General features: G+C 42.4%; 1 protein-coding gene across 3 annotated transcripts in view; it reads right to left on the bottom strand.

Moving 5' to 3' along the window:
- The window catches only part of pde10a (phosphodiesterase 10A), a 251,321-nt gene that overhangs the window by 59,280 nt on the left and 170,572 nt on the right, over positions 1-21,469 (bottom strand). For all 3 annotated transcript variants that reach the window (XR_014620084.1, XM_084321416.1, XM_084321417.1), the window contains exons 5-12: positions 19,002-19,051; positions 18,688-18,828; positions 8,889-9,050; positions 4,627-4,677; positions 3,896-3,954; positions 2,942-2,993; positions 1,358-1,500; positions 304-396 (exon numbers count right to left, since the gene is read on the bottom strand). Coding sequence is in view for 2 of the 3 variants with exons in the window: in XM_084321416.1 (XP_084177542.1) it covers positions 304-396; positions 1,358-1,500; positions 2,942-2,993; positions 3,896-3,954; positions 4,627-4,677; positions 8,889-9,050; positions 18,688-18,828; positions 19,002-19,051 (751 nt within the window). In the remaining variant the exon portion in view is untranslated. The remainder of the gene's footprint in view (positions 1-303; positions 397-1,357; positions 1,501-2,941; positions 2,994-3,895; positions 3,955-4,626; positions 4,678-8,888; positions 9,051-18,687; positions 18,829-19,001; positions 19,052-21,469) is intronic.

Genomic DNA, 21,469 nt, shown 5'->3' with positions numbered 1-21,469 from the left:
CCTATTGGCTGAGTATAATGGTGACTGGTCAAGAGGCCTATTGGCTGAATATAGTGATGACTGGTTGAGGGGCCTATTGGCTGAATATAATGGTGACTGGTCAAGAGGCCTATTGGCTGAGTATAATGGTGACTGGTCAAGAGGCCTATTGGCTGAATATAATGATGACTGGTTGAGGGGCCTATTGGCTGAATATAATGGTGACTGGTCAAGAGGCCTATTGGCTGAGTATAATGGTGACTGGTCAAGAGGCCTATTGGCTGAATATAATGTTGACTGGTTGAGGGGCCTGGTGGCTTTTACCGGTTGAACCGTGGGTCTGCATAGGCGTCTGGGATATTTAGGACTTCCCCTGTCCGAGCCACCTGGCCTGCTATTCCTTTATCTATCGAAAACCTGAGGCAGATGAGTAGAGAGGAGGAGAGGAGAGGAGAGGAGAGGAGAGGAGAGGAGAGGAGAGGAGAGGAGAGGAGAGGAGAGGAGAGGAGAGGAGAGGAGAGGAGAGGAGAGGGAGGAGAGGAGAGAGGAGGGGAAGACAGGGTAGGAGAGGAGAGGGGAGGAGAGGGGAAGAGAGGGGGGGAGGAGAGGAGAGGAGGAGAGGAGAGGAGAGGAGAGAGGGGATAGCAGACAGGTGTTAAATTAGTACTGTTCTTAGTCTTCTAAGTCAGGGGTTCCCAAACTTTTCAGGCCAGGACCCAGAAAATAAGGCGTCAGAGAGCCGCGGCCAAATGCACATCATCAGGCTTTTTTTCTTTTCTTTTTTTTTGCCAGGCGACCGATTTTTTAAGCCAAATATCACTTCAATCCTATTAAGTTAGTTCAAGTTAGTTATTCATTTATATGTGCTATTTATGAGAGGGCTAACTTGTTGCAAAATAATAATGATAATAATAATAGCCTCATTAAAATACTATTGTTGCTTCGGTTGTTTTCAGCATTGTATGTGCATAATCTGTTATTTAGTTTGAAATGTTCGTTGAAATAAGTAGATTTTTCGTTTTTGTTTATTTATTAAGTTAATATAAAACCATATAGTCACATTTTAGAATACAATAGAATAGAATTTTAGAATACAACTAGACACACAGTGGCCTGACTAAAAAAAAAAAAAAAAAAAAAAAGGTTTAATCATCTCGCGGCCCACCCGTGGCTGCTCGCGGCCCACCTTTGGGTCGCGACCCCGACTTTGGGAACCACTGTTCTAAGTCACTACATAGTCATTCACAGCTCTGTCTACACAATACATCAGTCTAACCACACAGGCTACCACAGAGGAAAGTACGGACACAGAGTTGAAGGGGATGGGATCATATCTTGTGTTACACAGAAGATAGGAGAGAGAGGACGTTTTACACACCTAATTTCTTTGGTTTTCCTAAAGACAGGCTTTCCTTCGTTCTCCTCCCCGATATCGAACAGGTCGGAGTAGAGTTCTTTGTTATTGTGATCGACCTGGAAGAGGGCACATCTGTCTGCATTCACCAGGTTTTTTGCATATATCTGCAACACAAAACCAATGTGTGATATGAGTAAAATAAAATACATTTTAAAATGTTTTGTTTAAGAATTGAAAGAAGGTGACTCATTTTGACTTGGATCTAGTTTCATGAATGGTTTCAAATTGCAAAGCTGCCTATCTAAGCACTTTGTTGCAAATGTGTTTACATTGACTAAACCTAATGATAAAAATTGCATTGGTTAAATTGAAAATAATCCAAGTAGGTGTTACTTAACAGCCACTGGCCATTCTGAACAGGAACTGATTCCGTTCAATAAAATGTAATGTTGCAATTCTGCGAGAGGACATTTTACTGCCAAGATTTTCTTCTCCTGTTTTAAGAGTTATGAGCTCTCAACATAAGGAAATCCAATGTGAGGACATCATTGCATTGCCAGAGATGATTGAAAGAAAATGTTGTGGTCATGTTACTGTATCCATAATAAACATCTACATGCATTTTAAACAATTCAAAATGTGTAACATACTGTAGGTACGGCAACATGAATGTCCATAGTAATTCATTTATTTATTCTCAGGCAAAGCAATTTGAAGGTGTCATCTAGAGCCTTATCGGCCGATATCATATGAAACTGGAGATCTTGAGGAATCCATAGACACCAGCCATGTCATGCTCACAGAGGATGGATATTGCTCCAGATTTAAAGGGATAGTTCAGATTTTTGGAACCCTCTTACTTACCAATGATGTTGTTGATCGGTCAAGTCCTTCCTCTCAGCACAATACATGTGGTTCCTCATACTTGCAATGCAAAGTCAATGGGGTCAAGCTCCTGTCTGTACAAGCTGACTGAGCCCATTGGCCTTACATTGGTTTGTAGCTAAGGAACAGCATGAGTTGTGCTGAATGAAAATGTGCTCATTGGAACCACACAAGTCTCCTCTTCACAGCCAGGCTAATCTATGCTAGTCCCATTCAGAATTAGGCCCAAACCATCTTGTTTTTTTGTGTGCATGTATACAATCCAGTATGAGTCAGGCTCTAGTATCATCACAACAAACCTTCACAGCTCAATATACATGACATGACATAACACATAGTCTGTCCAGTGGTTCTCAACCGGCAGTCAACTTTTTTTAACCCCCACTGATTGTATAAAAAAATATATACAAATCCATCATCTTTTAAATTTTTTCTTTTTTCTTGTGAAATACAGAAATACCAAAGTCTATAGCTCTCCTCCAATCATTAATCAAGTTGAATCGAATCATTAATCAAGTCATCATAGCCTGAAAAGGGTTCACCATTACCAGTCTATGCTTGACTAAGTGTGTGTGTGTGTGTGTGTGTGTGTGTGTGTGTGTGTGTGTGTGTGTGTGTGTGTGTGTGTGTGTGTGTGTGTGTGTGTGTGTGTGTGTGTGTGTGTGTGTGTGTGTGTGTGTGTGTGTGTGTGTGTGTGTTGGACTGATCGAAAACACTCACCATAATATGTTCAAGTAGAGAATCTATTGCCACAATGTTGTCAAAGTACGTTCTGGTGTGGGGGGGGGGGGGGGGGGGGGAGAAGGAGCAATGAGATACATGACAAACACAAAGTACCGTCAGGCTCACATACATGTCGCAAAAAGGTCAAGTCGCAGAGTGATGCATGTATGTAGAAGAAGAGCTGGTCAACCGTGACATGGATCTGAGACATGCCGTTGTAGATGAGATACCGACTATATCTCCTGGTCGTGCTAACAAAGACTCTTGTCAAAGAAGAGAGAGAGAGAGAAACTTGTTTTTAAGTAGCTATGTTTGTTAGCACAACCAGACGGTACATCCTGGTTAGGTCTCTTCTATATAATTAATTATATGATATCAACATAACATTTTAATGTTTAAAAAATATACAAGCAAAACACAGATAATGTGTGCTGACAGTGATTATTAAATGGGCTAAACCTCCTATGTAGACTGGCATGGTCATTTAAGATCTCTATTGCAGTCTGTTGAGATTTGTTTGTGTGTACACTACATACAGTGGTACCCAATAGCCTATAGAAGTACCATTACTCACAGTCATCTCTGTGCTAGTACTACAGAAGCGGCTGCAGCCTGGACTCTCGAAAATGTCGGAAAGTGGAGATAAACAGGCGTGATGCAAAACAAAACATGACTCTCTCAAAAAGACTATATGTCAGACAGTACCTTCTGTTTGCTGAAAAGAGAACACATTTCGTATGACCTCAATTCATTTGAATGTGAATAATAATTATCTAAACTTGAATGACGAAAAATAATACAAGAAATTAATTCACTGTTGATGCAAAAAAATAGCTAAAAAAGTCATTCTACTGCAGTTTTTGTCTCTGCTCTACCAGCCTATTCTAAACGAAGGTACAGGTCTAGCTTATTACCTACTGTATCCCCAAATAACCAGGTAGCATTCCTTACTTTGACACGTCTAGTAGGAAGTCATTGAGTTCAGTCTGTTTGGCGAGGCCTCTGCACACCTGGGGAGTGAAGGAGAAGTAAGTCAAGACCGAGCACACACCACGGCATCATGCACATAACCTATTGAGCGCCATACAGCATCCCACATCCACTAAATTAACCCACTCTCAGCTGGCACTTTTTTTTTGGCTGTGGCCCACTTCAACCGAGTCCCGGTGATAACGAGATTGTTTTGCAGCTCCTGCAGTTAACCCAGGTGTACAGTTTGCACTATGCGCCACGGTACAGAAGGCCCACTGTGGCCTCGGCTGTCCTGGGACACGGCTTCTCTTAGGTGTTGCACTATCTTCTCTTAGGTGTTGCACTATCTGCTCGTGTGACAACAGAGTCGCAGGGTCATAATGACGTCCCCAGGGGGAAGCCGTGTGTTGAAAACTACGGCATGGTTGATTAGACTGGGCCCCGCTGACGGCCCAGTTCCTGCACACAGAGGATTTCCTCTCCCGTCAAAAACACCAGCTCAGAACCACCGACAAACACAAGTCACCCAAAAGAACATAATAAGTGGGACGTGGGTATGGTTTCAGCTCCCTCTCCAAGTGACGCACTATAGGGGATTATTATATCTAAAGTACCACATAGTGTATTATCCAAATGCACTCCAGCATATTCTGTCTTCATGTTTACTGATGTCCTCTAGTCAAGATCACAAGCAGAGCTACTGTTCTTACCTGTACTTGATGAAGGGCTACAGACGCCCATGCTAAATTTGCTGTTGCAACCTGAAAGAAGAAACAAAGATGTTTAAAACACTGAGAAGAATTGTTGGATTATAGCCACAAATGCATATTGTCATTTCATCTAAGTCTAATTTCCATGTACCAGTCTTAATATTGTGTCTCTCAGTGCGAAAGACATGTGTAAGGCCTACTGTCATTTGTCATCTCATTGGAACCTGTATAGTCCTACAAGTCCTCAGGGACGCCAGTGCTCTGGGTTCTTCTGGGTTCTTCATAACATTGACTTAAAGCTAAATGGGACATCTTCGATAGGGGGTCCCCAAACTTTTATGACTGGTGACCCCGAGAAAAGTCCCCACAACCCCAACAAGTGGACATTTTTGTTTACGTGTACTGTTGTTTGGAGTTAAAGTCTAAAGAGTACACAACAACTTGTTGATCAGGGGGAGTGTGAATCAAGATGCTCGCCTGAACAAGTCGATAACTTATAGCCAAGTAGTATAACCTTTACAGTGGCTTCTTGTGCAGTCAAACATCTGTTAAAGGCTGTTTATCATTCCAAAGTAATGATCAGGCACATCTAGATTTGAACATAAAATTTGTTAATTTCACTCAAAGTTGCCTTCGATTCAACATGTGCGGCCAGTACAGAGAGACTCAGAAGGAGCTTCTATCCCCAGGCCATCAGGATGCTCAACGACAATAACACTATGTAACAAACCATCAAATACACTCACAGCACACACATCCACGCGTACACACTCACTTTAAATAAACAACTCACTGTAGCACCCACTTTACCCACTTTAGACACTTTAACACACTTTATATTTATTGGTAAAGAGATTTGCACTACAATTCATACCTCATTGCACCTTACCCTAAGTTGTACCTCATCCCATCTCTGCATTGTACTGTATACTGTATTGTATTGTAACTCAGTTAAAAAAATTTCTACTCTGTATTGTATATTGTATATATGTATATTGAACACTTTTGTTTACACTTTGTTTACGTACTTTTGACTTTCTATTTTATACTTTATCTATTTTTATCTAGCAGACTCTCAGGAGCAAAACAGAAAAAAAGCATTTAATATAAAAGTAATCTGTATTTTTGTATGACAACTAATAAAGAAACTTGAACTTGAAACTTGAAACATGTCAGTGTCCAGACAGCAGACAGATTATCCGCAGAAGTTTTGACAAATTCGACAATGGTCCTCCCTGCCTGTACATCAATTAATATATAAATCATATAATATCGAAATGTCCTCACAATTAGATCCCATTAAAGAGCAGCTATTATAAAAATTAGATTTTCCTGTGTGCTGCATTGTTTTTCCACAATGAGGGGTTGTCCCAACAGACAGGATACAGACAGGCCCCTGTAAATGTCCTAACCCAACCCCCTCCAATGTACAGTAAATGTCCTAACCCAATAATACACGAGACCCTCTTCTTCGGACCAAGTAAGGTTTTGTCGATAATCCAATGTACAGTTACCCCCCCCCACCCCCCCCAACCACCTCCAATGTACAGTCCCCCCCCCCACCCCACCCCTCCACCCCACCTACCCAACCTCCTCCAATGTACAGTTTCTTTGTCAAATGTATATACTCTCTTTTTTAGACTCTTTTTGTATCACAAACAGTACTGTATTTGTAAATCTGGTATGTCATAAATGTATAGATGTAGCAGTATCTGTATGTCATGTATGTCATATATGTTATGATGAATTGAAAATGGGGGACCCTGATGTAAACAAGACAAAAGTCTTTCTCTGGTCTGCATCCCCTTAACAATTGTGTGTATTGAGCTGTACTGTATTGTACCCATTCTGCAATCTGTTAATAAAATGTCAATCAATCAATCAATCAAGAGAAATTGTGAAATATGTACATTGTGCAGTTTCTGCAGTTCAGCTGTGACAAGAACCCTCCCTATTGAAACAAGCTATTCGGAATTTCAGGCATGAAATTGTAGGTGTTTGTTTCTTAAAGCATCCTAGACTTCCAAGGACAACGATGGAAATAAGTCATTGGCTTTTCGTTCCTCTCCTTGACAAAAGCAAATATGTGATGTAATGATCTGTATATGTTTTGTTGTCTAAAATAAATACCATACCATTGACATAGTTAATAACGACTGACCAATCACAATACGCTCATATGGATGGTCCTTGACTGTGTGTGAAGAGAGCTTGGAAAAACACATGTGTACAAAATGACAGCTTGCTCGTAAATCTACTATACCTAAAGTTGAAGCTAAAATATGTTTCTGACAACATTTTAAACGGTAGCCTATGTTGTGGATGAAATAGCTGAATCTTGAGTCATATTTGATCTGCACTGCCTAGTTTGACAGCTTGATCTGAATTTCATTCAATCGTCCATGCACAGTTCTGGGTTGTGGGAGCAGGAGCCGCTCATTTGCATGTACAGACATAGAAACAGAGGAGTACAGAGGAATGCTAGAATGCATAATCTGAGTGGAGGGTTTTTCCAGTAAAGAAATTCAAAGACATGTTTAGGGGGACCTCAAAGACCTATATTAAAGGAACACACCAACATTATGGGAAATGCGCTTACTGTCGTCTACAGAATCAGACAAGAAGATAGATACCAATTTCCTCTCTACTGTGCGTTCAGTAGAAAGCTATCCGGCACAAATGAATGGATATGGACCGGCTAGCCTAGCGGTTGGCCAAAAACACCTCACCTGGAGTTTTAAGCTAGGCTAGGGATCTGTATCCGCTTCCATTGATTTGTGCTAAGCATTCTACTGAACGCACAGAGAGGAAATTGGTATAGTGGCTCAGAAGGTAGAGAAGTCGGGGCGCCCCAGTGGCGAACCACATAGCGCGCTCAGCCGCGACACGGCCGACCCGGGTTCGACTCCCGAACCCGTCGTTATTTGCCGAATGTCTTCCCCCCACTCTGTCTCCCATTCCTCCTCTGTCTCTCCCTACTGGACTGCCCAGTAGAAATAAAGCGATAAAACGCCAAAAAATAAATCTTTAAAAAAAAAGAAGGTAGAGAAGTCGTTTGGTAATCCGGAGGTTCCCGGTTCGATTCCCGCTCCTCCCGGGCGCCTGTAGCTGTTCCGCAACTGTTCCTACTTCCGGGGTAGGCCTGCGGCAGCCCCAAGGCGTGAGGCAACGAGGCTGCTGTAGTTCACAGGCGCTTTCCGCCTTCCATTAGGAAGAAGTTCGCGGCGCCTTTCATAATAATATCATCAGTCATCTCTAATAATATTAATCACTGTTCAATGTACTAATATACAATACGGCTCACTTTTCCCACTTCAATGACAGAGCCGCTGTTTAATAATATTGTTGCGGCGGAGCTCCGTCGCGGCAGCATTATGTAGCAGTAATCCCCCCTTTTTTACCATCGACAAACTAGCTCAATTGGTAAGGCTGCTTGGCTGTGGATCCTATGGTCCTAAGTTCGATTCCCTTAATTTTTTTTTCTTTTTTTTTAACGTGCATTGCACTCTATAGCGTATTGTATATTGTATATTGTATGGTACAGCATACACCTTACTGTAAATTGTACCATACAATATACAATACGCTATAGAATGCAATGCACGTAAAAAAAAAAAAAAAAAAAAAAAAATTAAGGGGGGATTACTGCTACATAATGCTGCCGCGACGGAGCTCCGCCGCGACAATATTATTAAACAGCGGCTCTGTCATTGAAGTGGGAAAAGTGAGCCGTATTGTATATTAGTACATTGAACAGTGATTAATATTATTAGAGATGACTGATGATATTATTATGAAAGGCGCCGCGAACTCCTTCCTAATGGAAGGCGGAAAGCGCCTGTGAACTACAGCAGCCTCGTTGCCGCGCGCCTTGGGGCTGCCGCGGGGCATGGCCGCGCGGGTCACGTGCCTGTCGGGGCCAATCAGGCCTACCCGGGAAGTAGGAACAGTTGCGGAACAGCTACAGGCCTCCCGGGCAGCGTGTCGAAGTGTCCTTGAGCAAGACACTTAACCCCTAATTGCTCCTGATGAGCAAGTTGGCACCTTGCATGGTTGCTTCTGCCGTCAGTGAGTGAATGGCTAAAATGTGAGGAACAAATTGTAAAGCGCTTTGGATACAAGCGCTATATAAAATGCAGCCATTTACCATTTTGTCTGACTCTGGAGAAGACACTATCTGTATTATAATGTCGGCGTGTTCCTTTTAAAAGATGACAAATGATGTGACTGGATTATTGCCCAGCCCCAGCTCTCTGACTGACCTCCTGGTGGCTGAGGTTGAAGGGCTCCCTGGCCCGGTGCCGGTGGAGCTCCAGGATGGCGATGAGGTCCCCGACAGCAGTGAGGATGGGGATACACAGGACAGAGTGCACGTGGATCCCTGAGTCTGACCTCTGCCCCGTGCCGTCCGGGAAGCGCTCGTCCTGCCATGGGAGAATTCATTCAATCTTTACTTCAGCTTTCATTTACAATGACGTCGAGAAATATACGGCGAATAAATACAAATAACTGTGTAGAAACGGAAAGTAAATTCAATGAAACCTTTTTAATAATTAAAAACAACTGCAGACTGTGGTGAGATGGTTGGCTGTTACAGATGTAAACTGACCAATGCATACTAATGAGTTCAGTTTTAAAGTGCATTGCAAAACGTTCCATGTGTCTGGGGCACAGAAGCTAAAAGCAGATTTTCCTAATTCAGCGCAAACTCTGGGGACCTTAAGCATAAGCCAATCACCAGAGTGAGTGTGATAAGGTCCAGAGTTCCAATCCAGCAATGAAGTGATGTAGGGTGGAAGATCACCAATAATGGCTTGACTTCACACAGAAACAGATGCCAATGCCAGTCACGTCTCCAGCATGGCCAGGGTGTGGGTCAAGGGGGGAATATGGAGTTTATCATTACTCTTGACTGCTGGGCTTCAGGTCAATACATCTACAGTAGTCACAGTACAGCAATGGACGTGGGAAGGATTGCCAAGAAAAACCCAGGTACATCACATTGCTCATAGTAGCATAGCATACAGTATGTCTTTATATTGCAATCATGGTCACAGCCTTGTTTTGCATGAGTGTGAGCTGTGAGTTAATACAGTGGTTGACATATGTTCTTTGTCATGATGCCTCTATCCAGCATGTATGGTACATTAGGACTACAGTGTAAAATGTTCAGTGTAGTGCAATATAATGCCTCTTTTCCATTGCATAGTACCTACTCGACTCGACTCTACTCTACTCTACTCTACTCTACTCTACTCTACTCTACTCGCTTTTGGTACCTGGTACTTTGTTTGTTTTCCACTGCAGGTAGTACCCGCCGTCAGTGTAGCTGGTCGTCATAGCGAGGGCGCCGTGATGTCAACTTCAACGCGACACACACACGTATTGAAGCTAGCTATGAAGATACCTTCACAGTGTATTCTGTGTCATTTATTGATGAAACACAATCAACAGCAACACAATTGCTATGAAGATACCTTCACAGTGTATTCTGCGTCATTTATTGATGAAACATAACCAACATCAACACCAAGAACAAAGTTTAGTCTCACAAAAAGATAGCTAATTTTGTTAGCTTACGCATAGTTAGCTAATAAGGCACTGGTATCATAGAATAGAAATTCTTTAATCATCCAGATTTGTAGTGTCAAATTTCCCTCTGGATGATTAAAGTATTTCTATTCTATGATACCAGTGCCTTATTAGCTAACTATACGTAAGCTAACAAATGTAGACATTTTTTGTGGAGCTCTATGGAGGGGGTCAGTTTAGCCAGCCGCCCCTGTGTATCCCATCAGTGAATCTGACTCACCAACTAGCTAATGTTACTGTTAATTAACCTTTAACGTTAGCTATCGTGGCTGTCGTTAAATATACATTTATAAAACGGGGAGATTATATTAATTAACGCTAGCAAATGAATGCTAACTAAATGTGTTAACATTTGATCTGGACGGATTAAATGGACACACGATAGAATAGATAGCATAGCTAGCTACCGTTAACGCTGGCTAATGTTAAGTGTCAGAAACATCAATCAGTTGATGTTAGCAGGCTAACTAGCGATGGCTAGATTGCTAGACTAGCTCGCTAGCTTTGGCTACTAGAAATGTAGTGTAAAATCCTTCGGGATGATTAAAGTATTTCTATTATATTCTATGATACCAGTGCCTTATTCAGGGCTCCAGACTAACTTTTTTCACGACCGTCCCAGAACCGTCCCGAAATACAATTTTAACCGTCCCAAAGTGAATGTAACCGTCCCAAAAATCAAATGTCGTTTCTTTACTTTGGTTTTGTCGTCTATAGTTGTTATTGCCATAAGAAACACCATTCAGAGAAGGGGAGAATAAATTGATTTAGTCAAAAGGCTCCCAGGTGGAAAGATTTCACAAGAATAATTATGATTAAAAATAAATAAATATATATATATATAAAAAAAAGTGTTTAACAAGGTGGTAGTATAGGGATATTTGGTCACGGTGCTGTTATAGTCAAACAATTGGAGCCATGTTGATTATTCCTTCCATAGGAAAATATATTTAAATGTATTTGTATTTTATTTCGTTTTAGTTTTTTTTGTTATTACAAATGTGTGTGTTTCAGGCCATGTGAGCGGCGCGGCGTGTGAGCGGCGCGGGGCGCGGAGCGGGCGGTTTTGACGTGAGCGAGGAGTGGGTTTTAAAATGAGTCGGCGCGACGTCCGGAGCGAGAGTTCTCCTCCGCTCCAATCCACTCCAGGCCGCTCACAGTGGTTTAACACTGTTGATGTAATATATGCATGCAGTACAATGCCAAAGCAACAGATGGCGATGTACAAACATGAAGGCCATTTTCAACCAATGAGAAGGGTGAACCTGTGATATCCTGTTCAGGCTTTGTCACTGTAGAGATGCCCACACTCACTCCTGTTAGAAAAAGTATCGACGCCATTGTTGTTGACGTTAGCTTACATGCTAACGTTAATGGCAGCGACCATAGCATTGTGGCTCGGCTAGCCTATCATCGCTTAATAGAGCTAGTGAATGGATAAACAACGTTATTTAACATTGCAGAATGGCTACAATTACAATGCGGCTCAATACAAACAATTGTTAAGGGGCCCAGGGGGTGTAGACTGTTGTAGTTTGAGCTAATTTACACCATGCAAAAAAAAAAATAAAAAAAAACTGCCGAGCGATCTGGCGCGGGGAGCGCTCGATTCAAGGTGAGCGGGGAGCGACTTGGGGACGGGGTCAACATGAGCGATTAGCGGAGCGGACCAAGCTTTAAAGAGCGAATAGCGGATTTCTCGGCCGCGCCAATACGCTCACGTGGCCTGGTGTGTTTATGGTTGAAAATGTTCGAGATAAATAAAGATCAAATCAAATCTAACTGAATAAGTTATCTCTCTTCTAACAAGAAAGAAAAACGTAGTTTAGCTTTAAACTATATAATGTCATTGCGTCCAGAGATTCCACCTTTGATAACTAAAGTAATGACACTTGACTAGTAATGAAACATGTCCCTTAGATCGCGCTGTCCTCCTGGTCGATATTGATAACTGCTGCTAAAATAAAATCAAATAAGTCCCGAGTCGAGACTCCGTGCTGCTCTCAACGAATCCCAATAGTATGCAACTGCAGAGCCGCAGAGCCAGGGGCGCTTTCAGGTCCGGTCACAGGCCCGCTCAACAGCGCCCCCCACCAAACGGCTGAATTGCCAATGGCTGAATTGGAGTATTGCACTGTGCTATTCGCAAATCCAGCATGAGCCAGCTCCCGCTGCAGCCGTCGTTATCAGAACACTACACACATATCATAATGTTTACAGCAAACTGTAGTTGATCACCAGGTATGTTTTATTAACGTAGAATAATTCATATATATATATGCGCGCACTGACAGTCGGCTAATTGACATTTCCTGTGAAAAAAATTAAATCCTCTCGTCCCGTTTGCGTCCCAAAAAAGATTTCTGTTCGTCCCAAATCAATATTTGATCGTCCCCGGGACGACGGGACATCGTTAGTCTCGAGCCCTGGCCTTATTAGCTAACTACACGTAAGCTAACACATTTTGTGATCTTTTGTACGCTAGCCGCAATGCTAACTATTATAATGGTAAATCCCAGTGACATTAGCACGTAAGCTAACAAATTTTGCGATCTTTTTGTGAGACTAAACTCTTTGTTCTTGGTGGTAAATTGTGTTGATGTTGGTTTTGTTTCATCAATAAATGAGGCAGAATACACAGTGAATGTATCCTTTTTTGTTTATTGCACTTTGTTCCTGCTGCAAACAAATAATGAATGCTACGCGAGGCTATATAAAGATGGCGGTTTTGTGGAGGACGTCCCCCGTGTAGCGCAATGATAGCGTAGTGACGATTCTCTCTTCTGACCAATCAGTGGTCTGCAGTGTTTCACGTCACTTTTCTGGTATCACTTCTACTCGCTTGGAACCTCAACAAAGCAGGTACAAAAAAAGTACCCGGTACCAGGTACTACCGGTATCCGAAAATCTTTGCAATGGAAAAACGAAAAGGCCGAGTAGAGTCGAGTAGAGTCGAGTAGGTACCATGAAGTGGAAAAGCGGCTTAAATGTTCAGATTTATTTTAACTCAAGCCCCATTCCTTACTTACCAAAGATGATGTTGATTGATGGAGTCCTTTTTCAGCACAATCTATGCTGTTCCTCATAATAGCTCTGGATGGTTAGCCACAAACAAACGCAAAGTCAATGGGGTTGTGTCTGTACAAGCTGACTGAAGCTCACTACTTTATGTGCACTGTTGAGTAAATTTCAGTGAGCCTCAGTCAGAGACGGGGGCAAACCCACTGACTTTGCATTGGTTCTGTGGCTAACTAGGAGCTAGTATGAGGAACAGCATGGATTGTGCTGAGTACATCATCAATGGTAAGAAATAAATAAGGCTAGGGTTCCAAAAATCTATCCCTTTAACACATTGGGTGCCACGCCCCTTCCGGGAAGTGCATAGGCCTTGCCGCCCATTAACCCCATATAAGCGCTCACCTTGTTTGTAGAGCTAAACCTATATTTTATATTATAGCTATGGATCTAATAACGCCGTCGATTGTCAGTGGGTTTCTTCCGGTCAACGTGCAAAAAACAGATACCTTTTTCATCTATACATTTCCGTTTTATACCGTGGTGAATATGAGTATAGCTTGAGTGATTCTGAGTAATCCCAGAATTGTGTAATTCAATAAATACATCAACAATCAATCTGAAATCAACGCTAGATTATCGGTATTATCTTTCATCATGCACGCATGAAAGGGGGGTTGGAGTGGGGCGCACCTCCGTGCCGTGATGTGACCAACGGGACACAGCACACACACAAACCACACAGACACGCTTTGATCGTGGGCAAAAGAATATCGGATCAACGCAAGATTGGTAATATATAATCCTTACCTTGTCTCTGATGTAATGCAAAAAGAATAATCCAATTATCTGATCGCCATTCCAAATACTGGTTGCGGTAGTCTGTCCCATGTTATCCAACATTGCACATGGACGGGCGGGCGGATGAACTCGTCGAGGCAACGTGGTGACCGGTTGTCTTGCCGGAGTGTTCAGACCCCACCCCCATGCCGCAGCTCGGCCGAGAAAACAAACTACATAGTTTCAAATGGAGTGCAATACCGGCCGCAAGGCGTTAGGCGGTGGTATTGACCGTCTGCGATCTCAGACACATTCAGTACAGCATGCACAAGGTGCCTCGATGGATTATGAATGGCAATAGCGAATAAAAGGAAAACCGAGACAAAAACGTAAATCTACGTTTCCGGCACTCAACCGCTGGGCCATAGAAACGTAAATCTACGTGAGCGGCAACCAATGTGTTAAAAATATACTATAACCTACAACTGTGGACCACTAGTGAGCACAGTAGGGGAAAAGACCAGTCCATGAGAATTGCGTATCACATGCAAACACAGATGCACATATGCACAATGAAGGAAATCAATGATTTGCATTTGGTTTATACCCTATATAGATATTAGTTTATACTTGTTAAACTATAAACGCTGAGGAGGACAGCTGCCATGTATGTGTGTGTTTTCAAGTTAGACTGTGGGAGAGCCACAGGCAGGCCCTGTGAGCCAAGGTCAGTATCGAAGGCAGGCCGCTGAGAGAGAAAGAGATAGAGAAAGGGTGTTAGAGTTGAGTTGGGTCAGAGGTGACAAGAAACGTAGACACGTTGCGTCATTGCCATGGCTAACGGCCGTTGCTAGGGAAATACACTTTATAGCTGGGGGGTTCTTCCGGGTTGAGTCAGACTAGGAGACTAACCAGACAAGCGTTTCAAAACAGTAGCTGAGCTCCAGCCCTCTGAGGGCTGGGGGGGAGGGGAAAATACCACGAGAAGAGAGATAACTAGCTTCGGCTAAGGGAACCAATTGCTTTGGCTAACAGGACAGGCTAACAGGACAGGACAGGACAGGACAGGCCGCAACCATCAAGAGAGATCATAGAATTATGAATTTAGTTTCTTCAAGGACTTTGCAAGACTTTCAAACTGTTTCCATCTTACGAGTCTATGTTTATGGAATAAACATCACGACAGTAGTGGACAGTAGTGGACAGCTCTGGACAGTAGTGGACAGTAAAAACTTATGGATATACTAATGGGGTGAGCCAGCATGTGACAGCCAGTATGATAAGTAAAGTAAGATAACACAACGCAGAGACTTCACGGAACCACAGGTGATGAGTTGATTAGAGGCTGATAACTAGGGATGCACCGATATGAAAATTTGCAGCCGATACCGATACCGATTGTTCAACTAACACAATCGGCCGAAATTATTATTATTTTATTTTTTATTTTTTATGAAACTACTGTATATTTGTATGTCTCTAAATGTTTTGATGAATTGAAAATGGAGGACCCTTATGTAAAAAAGCAGAACGTTTTTTTCTGGTCTTCATCCTCCAGTCTTAGCACTGTTGTTGTATTGAGCTGTACTGTATTGTACCCATTCTGCAATCTGTTAATAAAGTTTTCAATCAATCAATCAGACAAATGTATAGAAAAGCTTTTATTATAACCATATAACAAAAAATGATATTATTGTTTATGAAAATGTTTTAGCCCTATGCTTGACTATTATTTTAGGCATGGCAACAAATAAAATAATAATAATAAAATTAATAAATAAAATATTAAATAAATAAATAGGCTACACGTCTCTCTTTTTGTGTTACAAATTGTGCTCACCGATATGAACATAGGCCTCTTTACTTACTTAAAAAAGGAAACATCAAGAAATATGTTTATGGTATTCCATCATGCCATGTGTGTTTTTTATATATTTTATAATGCTCATGATTATTGCTGAAGTCTGAGTCATACAATACCCACAGACTAACTTGACTAAAAAGTGTATGAGTTTTAAGAGTTTAAGAGACAGCACTCACTGTATCTCTCTCAAACAAAGCTCCATGTTCTCCAGTAATATCTCCATAATCTGAGTTTGCAATGCATGTGTCGTATCAGGTACAACAGAACAATTTTGATTGACAGTCGATTCTGCCAATTACGTCACATCGCTTGCACCCACCTCCTGCTGTTCTTACCACCAATTGGCAAGCGCTTATTCGTTTTTTACTTCCGGGAAGTCCGCCATTGATTTACACACGCGAGCGAACCACAACAAACTTACCGTAGCTAATAAAGTTAGCTCCCCGCAGCCCACGAGTAGACTACCAGCGCTCTGCAGGAGTACTAAACGAGGCATAATGATTTTACTGCAACGAATGTTATAATAAAAGCTTTTCTATACATTTGTCTGATTGAAAAGTTTATTAACAGATTGCAGAATGGGTACAATTCAGTACGGGCTCTCTAAGCAAAGGAAGGAAGTGAGAGATATGAATGAGTAATGCTTGCTATGGTCGGGTAAATAATATGCTGATGTTATTGAACGTGTAACTATATAACGTTAATGCCACAAAACGAATGCCTTTGTTAATCATAAGTAACTTTGATGCCAATCTGGTATGTCATAAATGTATAGATGTAGCAGTACTGTCTATCTGTATGTCATATATGTTACGATGAATTGAAAATGGGGGACCCTGATGTAAACAAGACGAAAGTCTTTCTCTGGTCTGCATCCCCTTAACAATTGTATGTATTGAGCTGTACTGTACTGTACCCATTCTACAATCTGTTAATAAAGTTTTCAATCAATCAATCAATCAATGCAGTAGCGTGTGGGGGCGGGGTTGTGCACGTCGCTTGACTGAAACTTTTTTCAAAGTTTGAACGTGTGGACCAGATTGACGCGACACAAATTGCCACTGCCATCGGCAAATTTGAGGTTATCGGCCGACAGGCCGATGGCAGTCAACAAGGCACTTATCGGCCGATACCGATACCCGACCGATATATCGGTGCACCCCTACTGATAACACAAGAATCCAACAACAAGGATGCATGAAGACAGACTTTTGCTTATGTAAGAGTGTGCTGAGGAAGTATATGCATGCCCCTTTATATGTCTCAAGCTAACTACCTGTCTGTCTAACTAACTAACTAACTAACTAACTAACTAACTAACTAACTAACTAACTAACTAACTAACTAACTAACTAACTAACTAACTAACTAACTAACTAACTAACTAACTAACTAACTAACTGACAAGCTAGCTACCTGTCAATCAAATGATTCAAAGATGTATTTATATTCATTTAACAAACTAACTACCATTCTAACTAACTAACTAACTAACTAACTAACTAACTAACTAACTAACTAACTAACTAACTAACTAACTAACTAACTAACTAACTAACTAACTAACTACCTGTCTAATTAACTCAAAAGCTAACTAACCAACAAGCTAATTGCCAATCTGACTAACTGACAAGCTAGCTACCTGTCAATCAAAGGATTCAAACCTTTATTTATACTAATAAAAAAGTATTGAAGTTAAAATGATTGCCCTCATTTCATTGATGATGCGTTACAGTTCAAATAAATAAACAAGATTAAAACAAGATAAAAAACAAAGCTAATGAAAATGTTCTGTTAACACATTGGGCGCCGGACCCGACTAAAGTCGGGTTAACTCGCCGAAGGTTGAGCGCCAGGACCCCCGAAAACCTGAGAATACTCTGGTTTTCATCATTATTTCTTTTATTTGATATTTCCATTCATAAACATGCAAGCAGCTGTGTGTTATCACTGGGGATGGGTCTGAGATTGCAAAAGTCCAATACAGCCGCGGCGGCTATTGCACTCCATTTGAGACGATGTGGCTTGGTGTCTGGGCCGGTCTGCGGCCAGCAGGCGGGGTCTAACTACTCGCGCAAGACAATCGCTTATAATGCATGCATTGACGAGAGTCGGGCCCCCCCGGATCATGTTCAGTGCTGGATTACGTTGGCAACACAATTGACATCAGTATTTGGAATGGCGATCAGATAATTGGATTATTCTTTTTGCAGTACATCCTAGACAAGGTAAGGACTATGCTATAAATATTGCGTTGATCCGATAATTCCTTCCCCGTGATCGGAGCGCGTGTCTGTAATGTACTGTGTAACGTATTCCGTTGGTGACGATCGAAGCATAGAAACCCCCCCACCCACCCTTTCATGCATGCATGATGAAACATAATACAGATAATCTAGCGTTGATTTCAGATTGATTGTTGATCCAAGCGAGGAATGGCATGATTCCTAGTGAAATGCACTGAAACGCTGTTTAGCTGCGTTTCCTGGGATTACACAGCATTACTCTAAAACTATACTCATATTCACCACGGTATAAAATGGGAATGTATGAATGAAAGAATTATCTGTTTTTTGCATCTTGACCGGAAGAAACTCAATGACAATCCACTATATTATTAGATCCATAGCTATAATATATAATATAGCTTTAGGCCTGCAAACACAGCCACGTATCCCCATGTTAAAAGGTGATGGCATTTCAACGGTAAGGTAAACAGTGACCCCTGGCGCTGAAAGTGTTAAAGGTAAACTAAAAGTGTGTATAAACAATGCTTGTTGCCGTGTCTTCTGGTTGTAACATTGCCTTACCCCCACGATGTCCTCTACTAGTAGTGTTTTGCGAGTCTTGGCAACGTGAGCGGCAATGGTCGTCCCAAACACAATGGGGCCAGAGGGGATGAGGCTTGGGGGGCCTTCCTTGGCCCCTGTTGGATTGAATAAACATAAACTCTATGAAGAGATAGTAGGGGGAGGGAGAGAGATAGATAGAGAGAGAAAACGGGAGAGGGAGAGAGAGACATCAAATACTTATCACACATCAAAACTAGTACAAGGACCTCAGAAATAACTTCAACTGCTGATCAGAAGATTATTATTACTGTATTGTTACTGTATGCACTTACATTGTTGCATTCTCCCAAGAAGTAAAGTGCAAATCCGTCAGCTTTTGTCGCTGTAGAGGTACGAGAAACATGTGTCACATGCAATGCACATGCTTGAAACACAGCAAGAAAGTCCTGTGACAATTTGTCGCATGGTATTTATGCGTCGCAAGTTATTCTCTCTGACGCAAATGTGTGCCAAACAACAGTGGGTAAAAGAGGGCAAACCACAGGGATACTTAGAGGGGAGTATGACTGGACGAGAACCTTCCCTGAAGAACAAGGACATGATGACCCAGGGCCCATGCTCCCTTTCAGCCAAACATGCCCACCCCCTCCACCCAACACACCTACTACCATGATTTGGAAGCACGTGGGTAATGTGGGTGTATGGCATGATGATTACAGATGGACACTGTCAGCTTGGGGAGAATCATACACAGATAAGTACACAGATAACTCCATTACTCAGTGATCCCTGCGGTTTATTGACCTCATTCAATGGGACGTTTTTTCATTGGCAACACTTTACTGTCACTTCACTTGAGATTGTTTTTGTAACCTTTATTAATCCAAGGAATGTTGCCTGAGCACATTTCTCTTTTTGGCATGTCAACAATGCCCGCCGTTCCCCTGATGGCTTTTTATAGGTGTGGGACAGTAGTGGACAGCTCTGGACAGTAGTGGACAGTAGTGGACAGCTCTGGACAGTAGTGGACAGTAGTGGACAGCTCTGGACAGTAGTGGACAGTAGTGGACAGAAGTGGACAGTAGTGGACAGTAGTGTACAGTAGTGGACAGAAGTGGACAGTAGTGGACAGTAGTGGACAGTCGTGGACAGAAGTGGACAGTAGTGGACAGTAGTGTACAGTAGTGGACAGCTCTGGACAGTAGTGGACAGTAGTGGACAACTATGGACAGTAGTGGACAGTAGTGGACAGCTCTGGACAGTAGTGGACAGAAGTGGACAGTAGTGGACAGCTCTGGACAGTAGTGGACAGAAGTGGACAGTAGTGGACTGTAGTGGACAGAAGTGGACAGTAGTGGACAGTAGTGGACAGCCTGGGACAGTACTGGACAGCCAGGGACAGTAGTGGACAATAGTGGACAGCCAGGGACAGTAGTTGACAGAAGTGGACAGTAGTGGACAGCCAGGGACAGTAGTGGATAGTAGTGGACAGCCAGGGACAGTAGTGGACAGTAGTGGACAGCCAGGGACAGTAGTGGACAGCCTGGGACAGGGAATCGGGACGAGGGGGCCTACCAAACTGTCCCACACTTGGACCAAGCTGTCAGGGGAACCGCAGACATCGTTGTCTTCCCACTTCTGGCTAGACGACCAGCTAACGCAAATGCAAGCTAACGGCATGAATTACAAATAAGATGATGATGGCGGAAGAGTTCAATGTTTTTTTTATTTTTTTGTATCTCTCTCTGTTTTTCTCCCCGTCCCAATTTAGTCGTTGTGCCAATTCCCCCCCCTCCCCTACCTGGTTGTTGTGCGCATGTTCTCCTACTGGTCGGTACAAGGGAACCCTGAAGTATCCGCACGCTTCCTCCGACACGTGCGGCGACAGCCAGTGGCTCTCTTCTCACCTGGCAGCGAGGGCTCTCATTGGTGAAGTGTAACGCGTGGGAGGTCACGCTGCCTTCCTCAAGTCCTGCCTCCACTGAGCAAGCGCCCAGACCTGACCTGTAGGCGTCGCTGTCCACAACGCCAGTTTCCCACCCACGGCTTCCCTCCCCCTACCCAGCCAAACGAGTTAGTATAGCGATCAGCCCGACGCCAAGGCAATGCTGACTCCGGGAGACCGCAGCCTCTTGCATTGGTGACGAGCGCAATCTCAGCTATGCCACCTGACCGCCTAAGTTATTATTATTTAAAAAAAAAAATACATATGAACCGTTTATTACAAACAAATGGGTCTAAACAAAAGAAAATAATAGGAATGGAGAAATAATTTTTATCTCTAGTTGATTAACTCGGCTCTTCGTATTTTCGTAGGATTATTATTTATTTTTGTATCTACTTTATCACTCCCTGGTACCGTTTTCTACTTTCTTGACTTTTTTGTGTGTGTGTGTGTGTGTGAGCACAGCGGTGTCTGTGTTTATTATTATTTCATGAAATTGGGTCCGTATCTATATATTACATATATTTTCATTATGTGAAAAGATTATGATTTGAAACGCTCTAAAACAAAAGTTATTAGTATATGGGTACAACGTTGTGCCTGGCGTCCGTTTTCATCAGCTCCACTCCCATGTTAAAAGGCATTTTTTTATCTGCACTCATTCGTTCAATTCTAGATAGAATTATCAAATGCAATCTGTTTACACACTGTCAGTGGTCAAGCTTTCGAGGCATGATGCTGTTAACGATGTAGAACACGCGGTGGCGCAATTGCTCTACAGCTCACTTTGCCGGCCACTGAGCAGGCAGGATGCGGTGATTATGCTGGGGAATGTGGCTGAAATGGCACCATACT

This window comes from Notolepis coatsorum (assembly GCF_963971535.1).
Source record: "Notolepis coatsorum genome assembly, chromosome: 9".
Classification (NCBI taxonomy): Eukaryota; Metazoa; Chordata; class Actinopteri; order Aulopiformes; family Paralepididae; genus Notolepis; species Notolepis coatsorum.
This window is presented reverse-complemented; position numbering and strand designations above follow the sequence as displayed.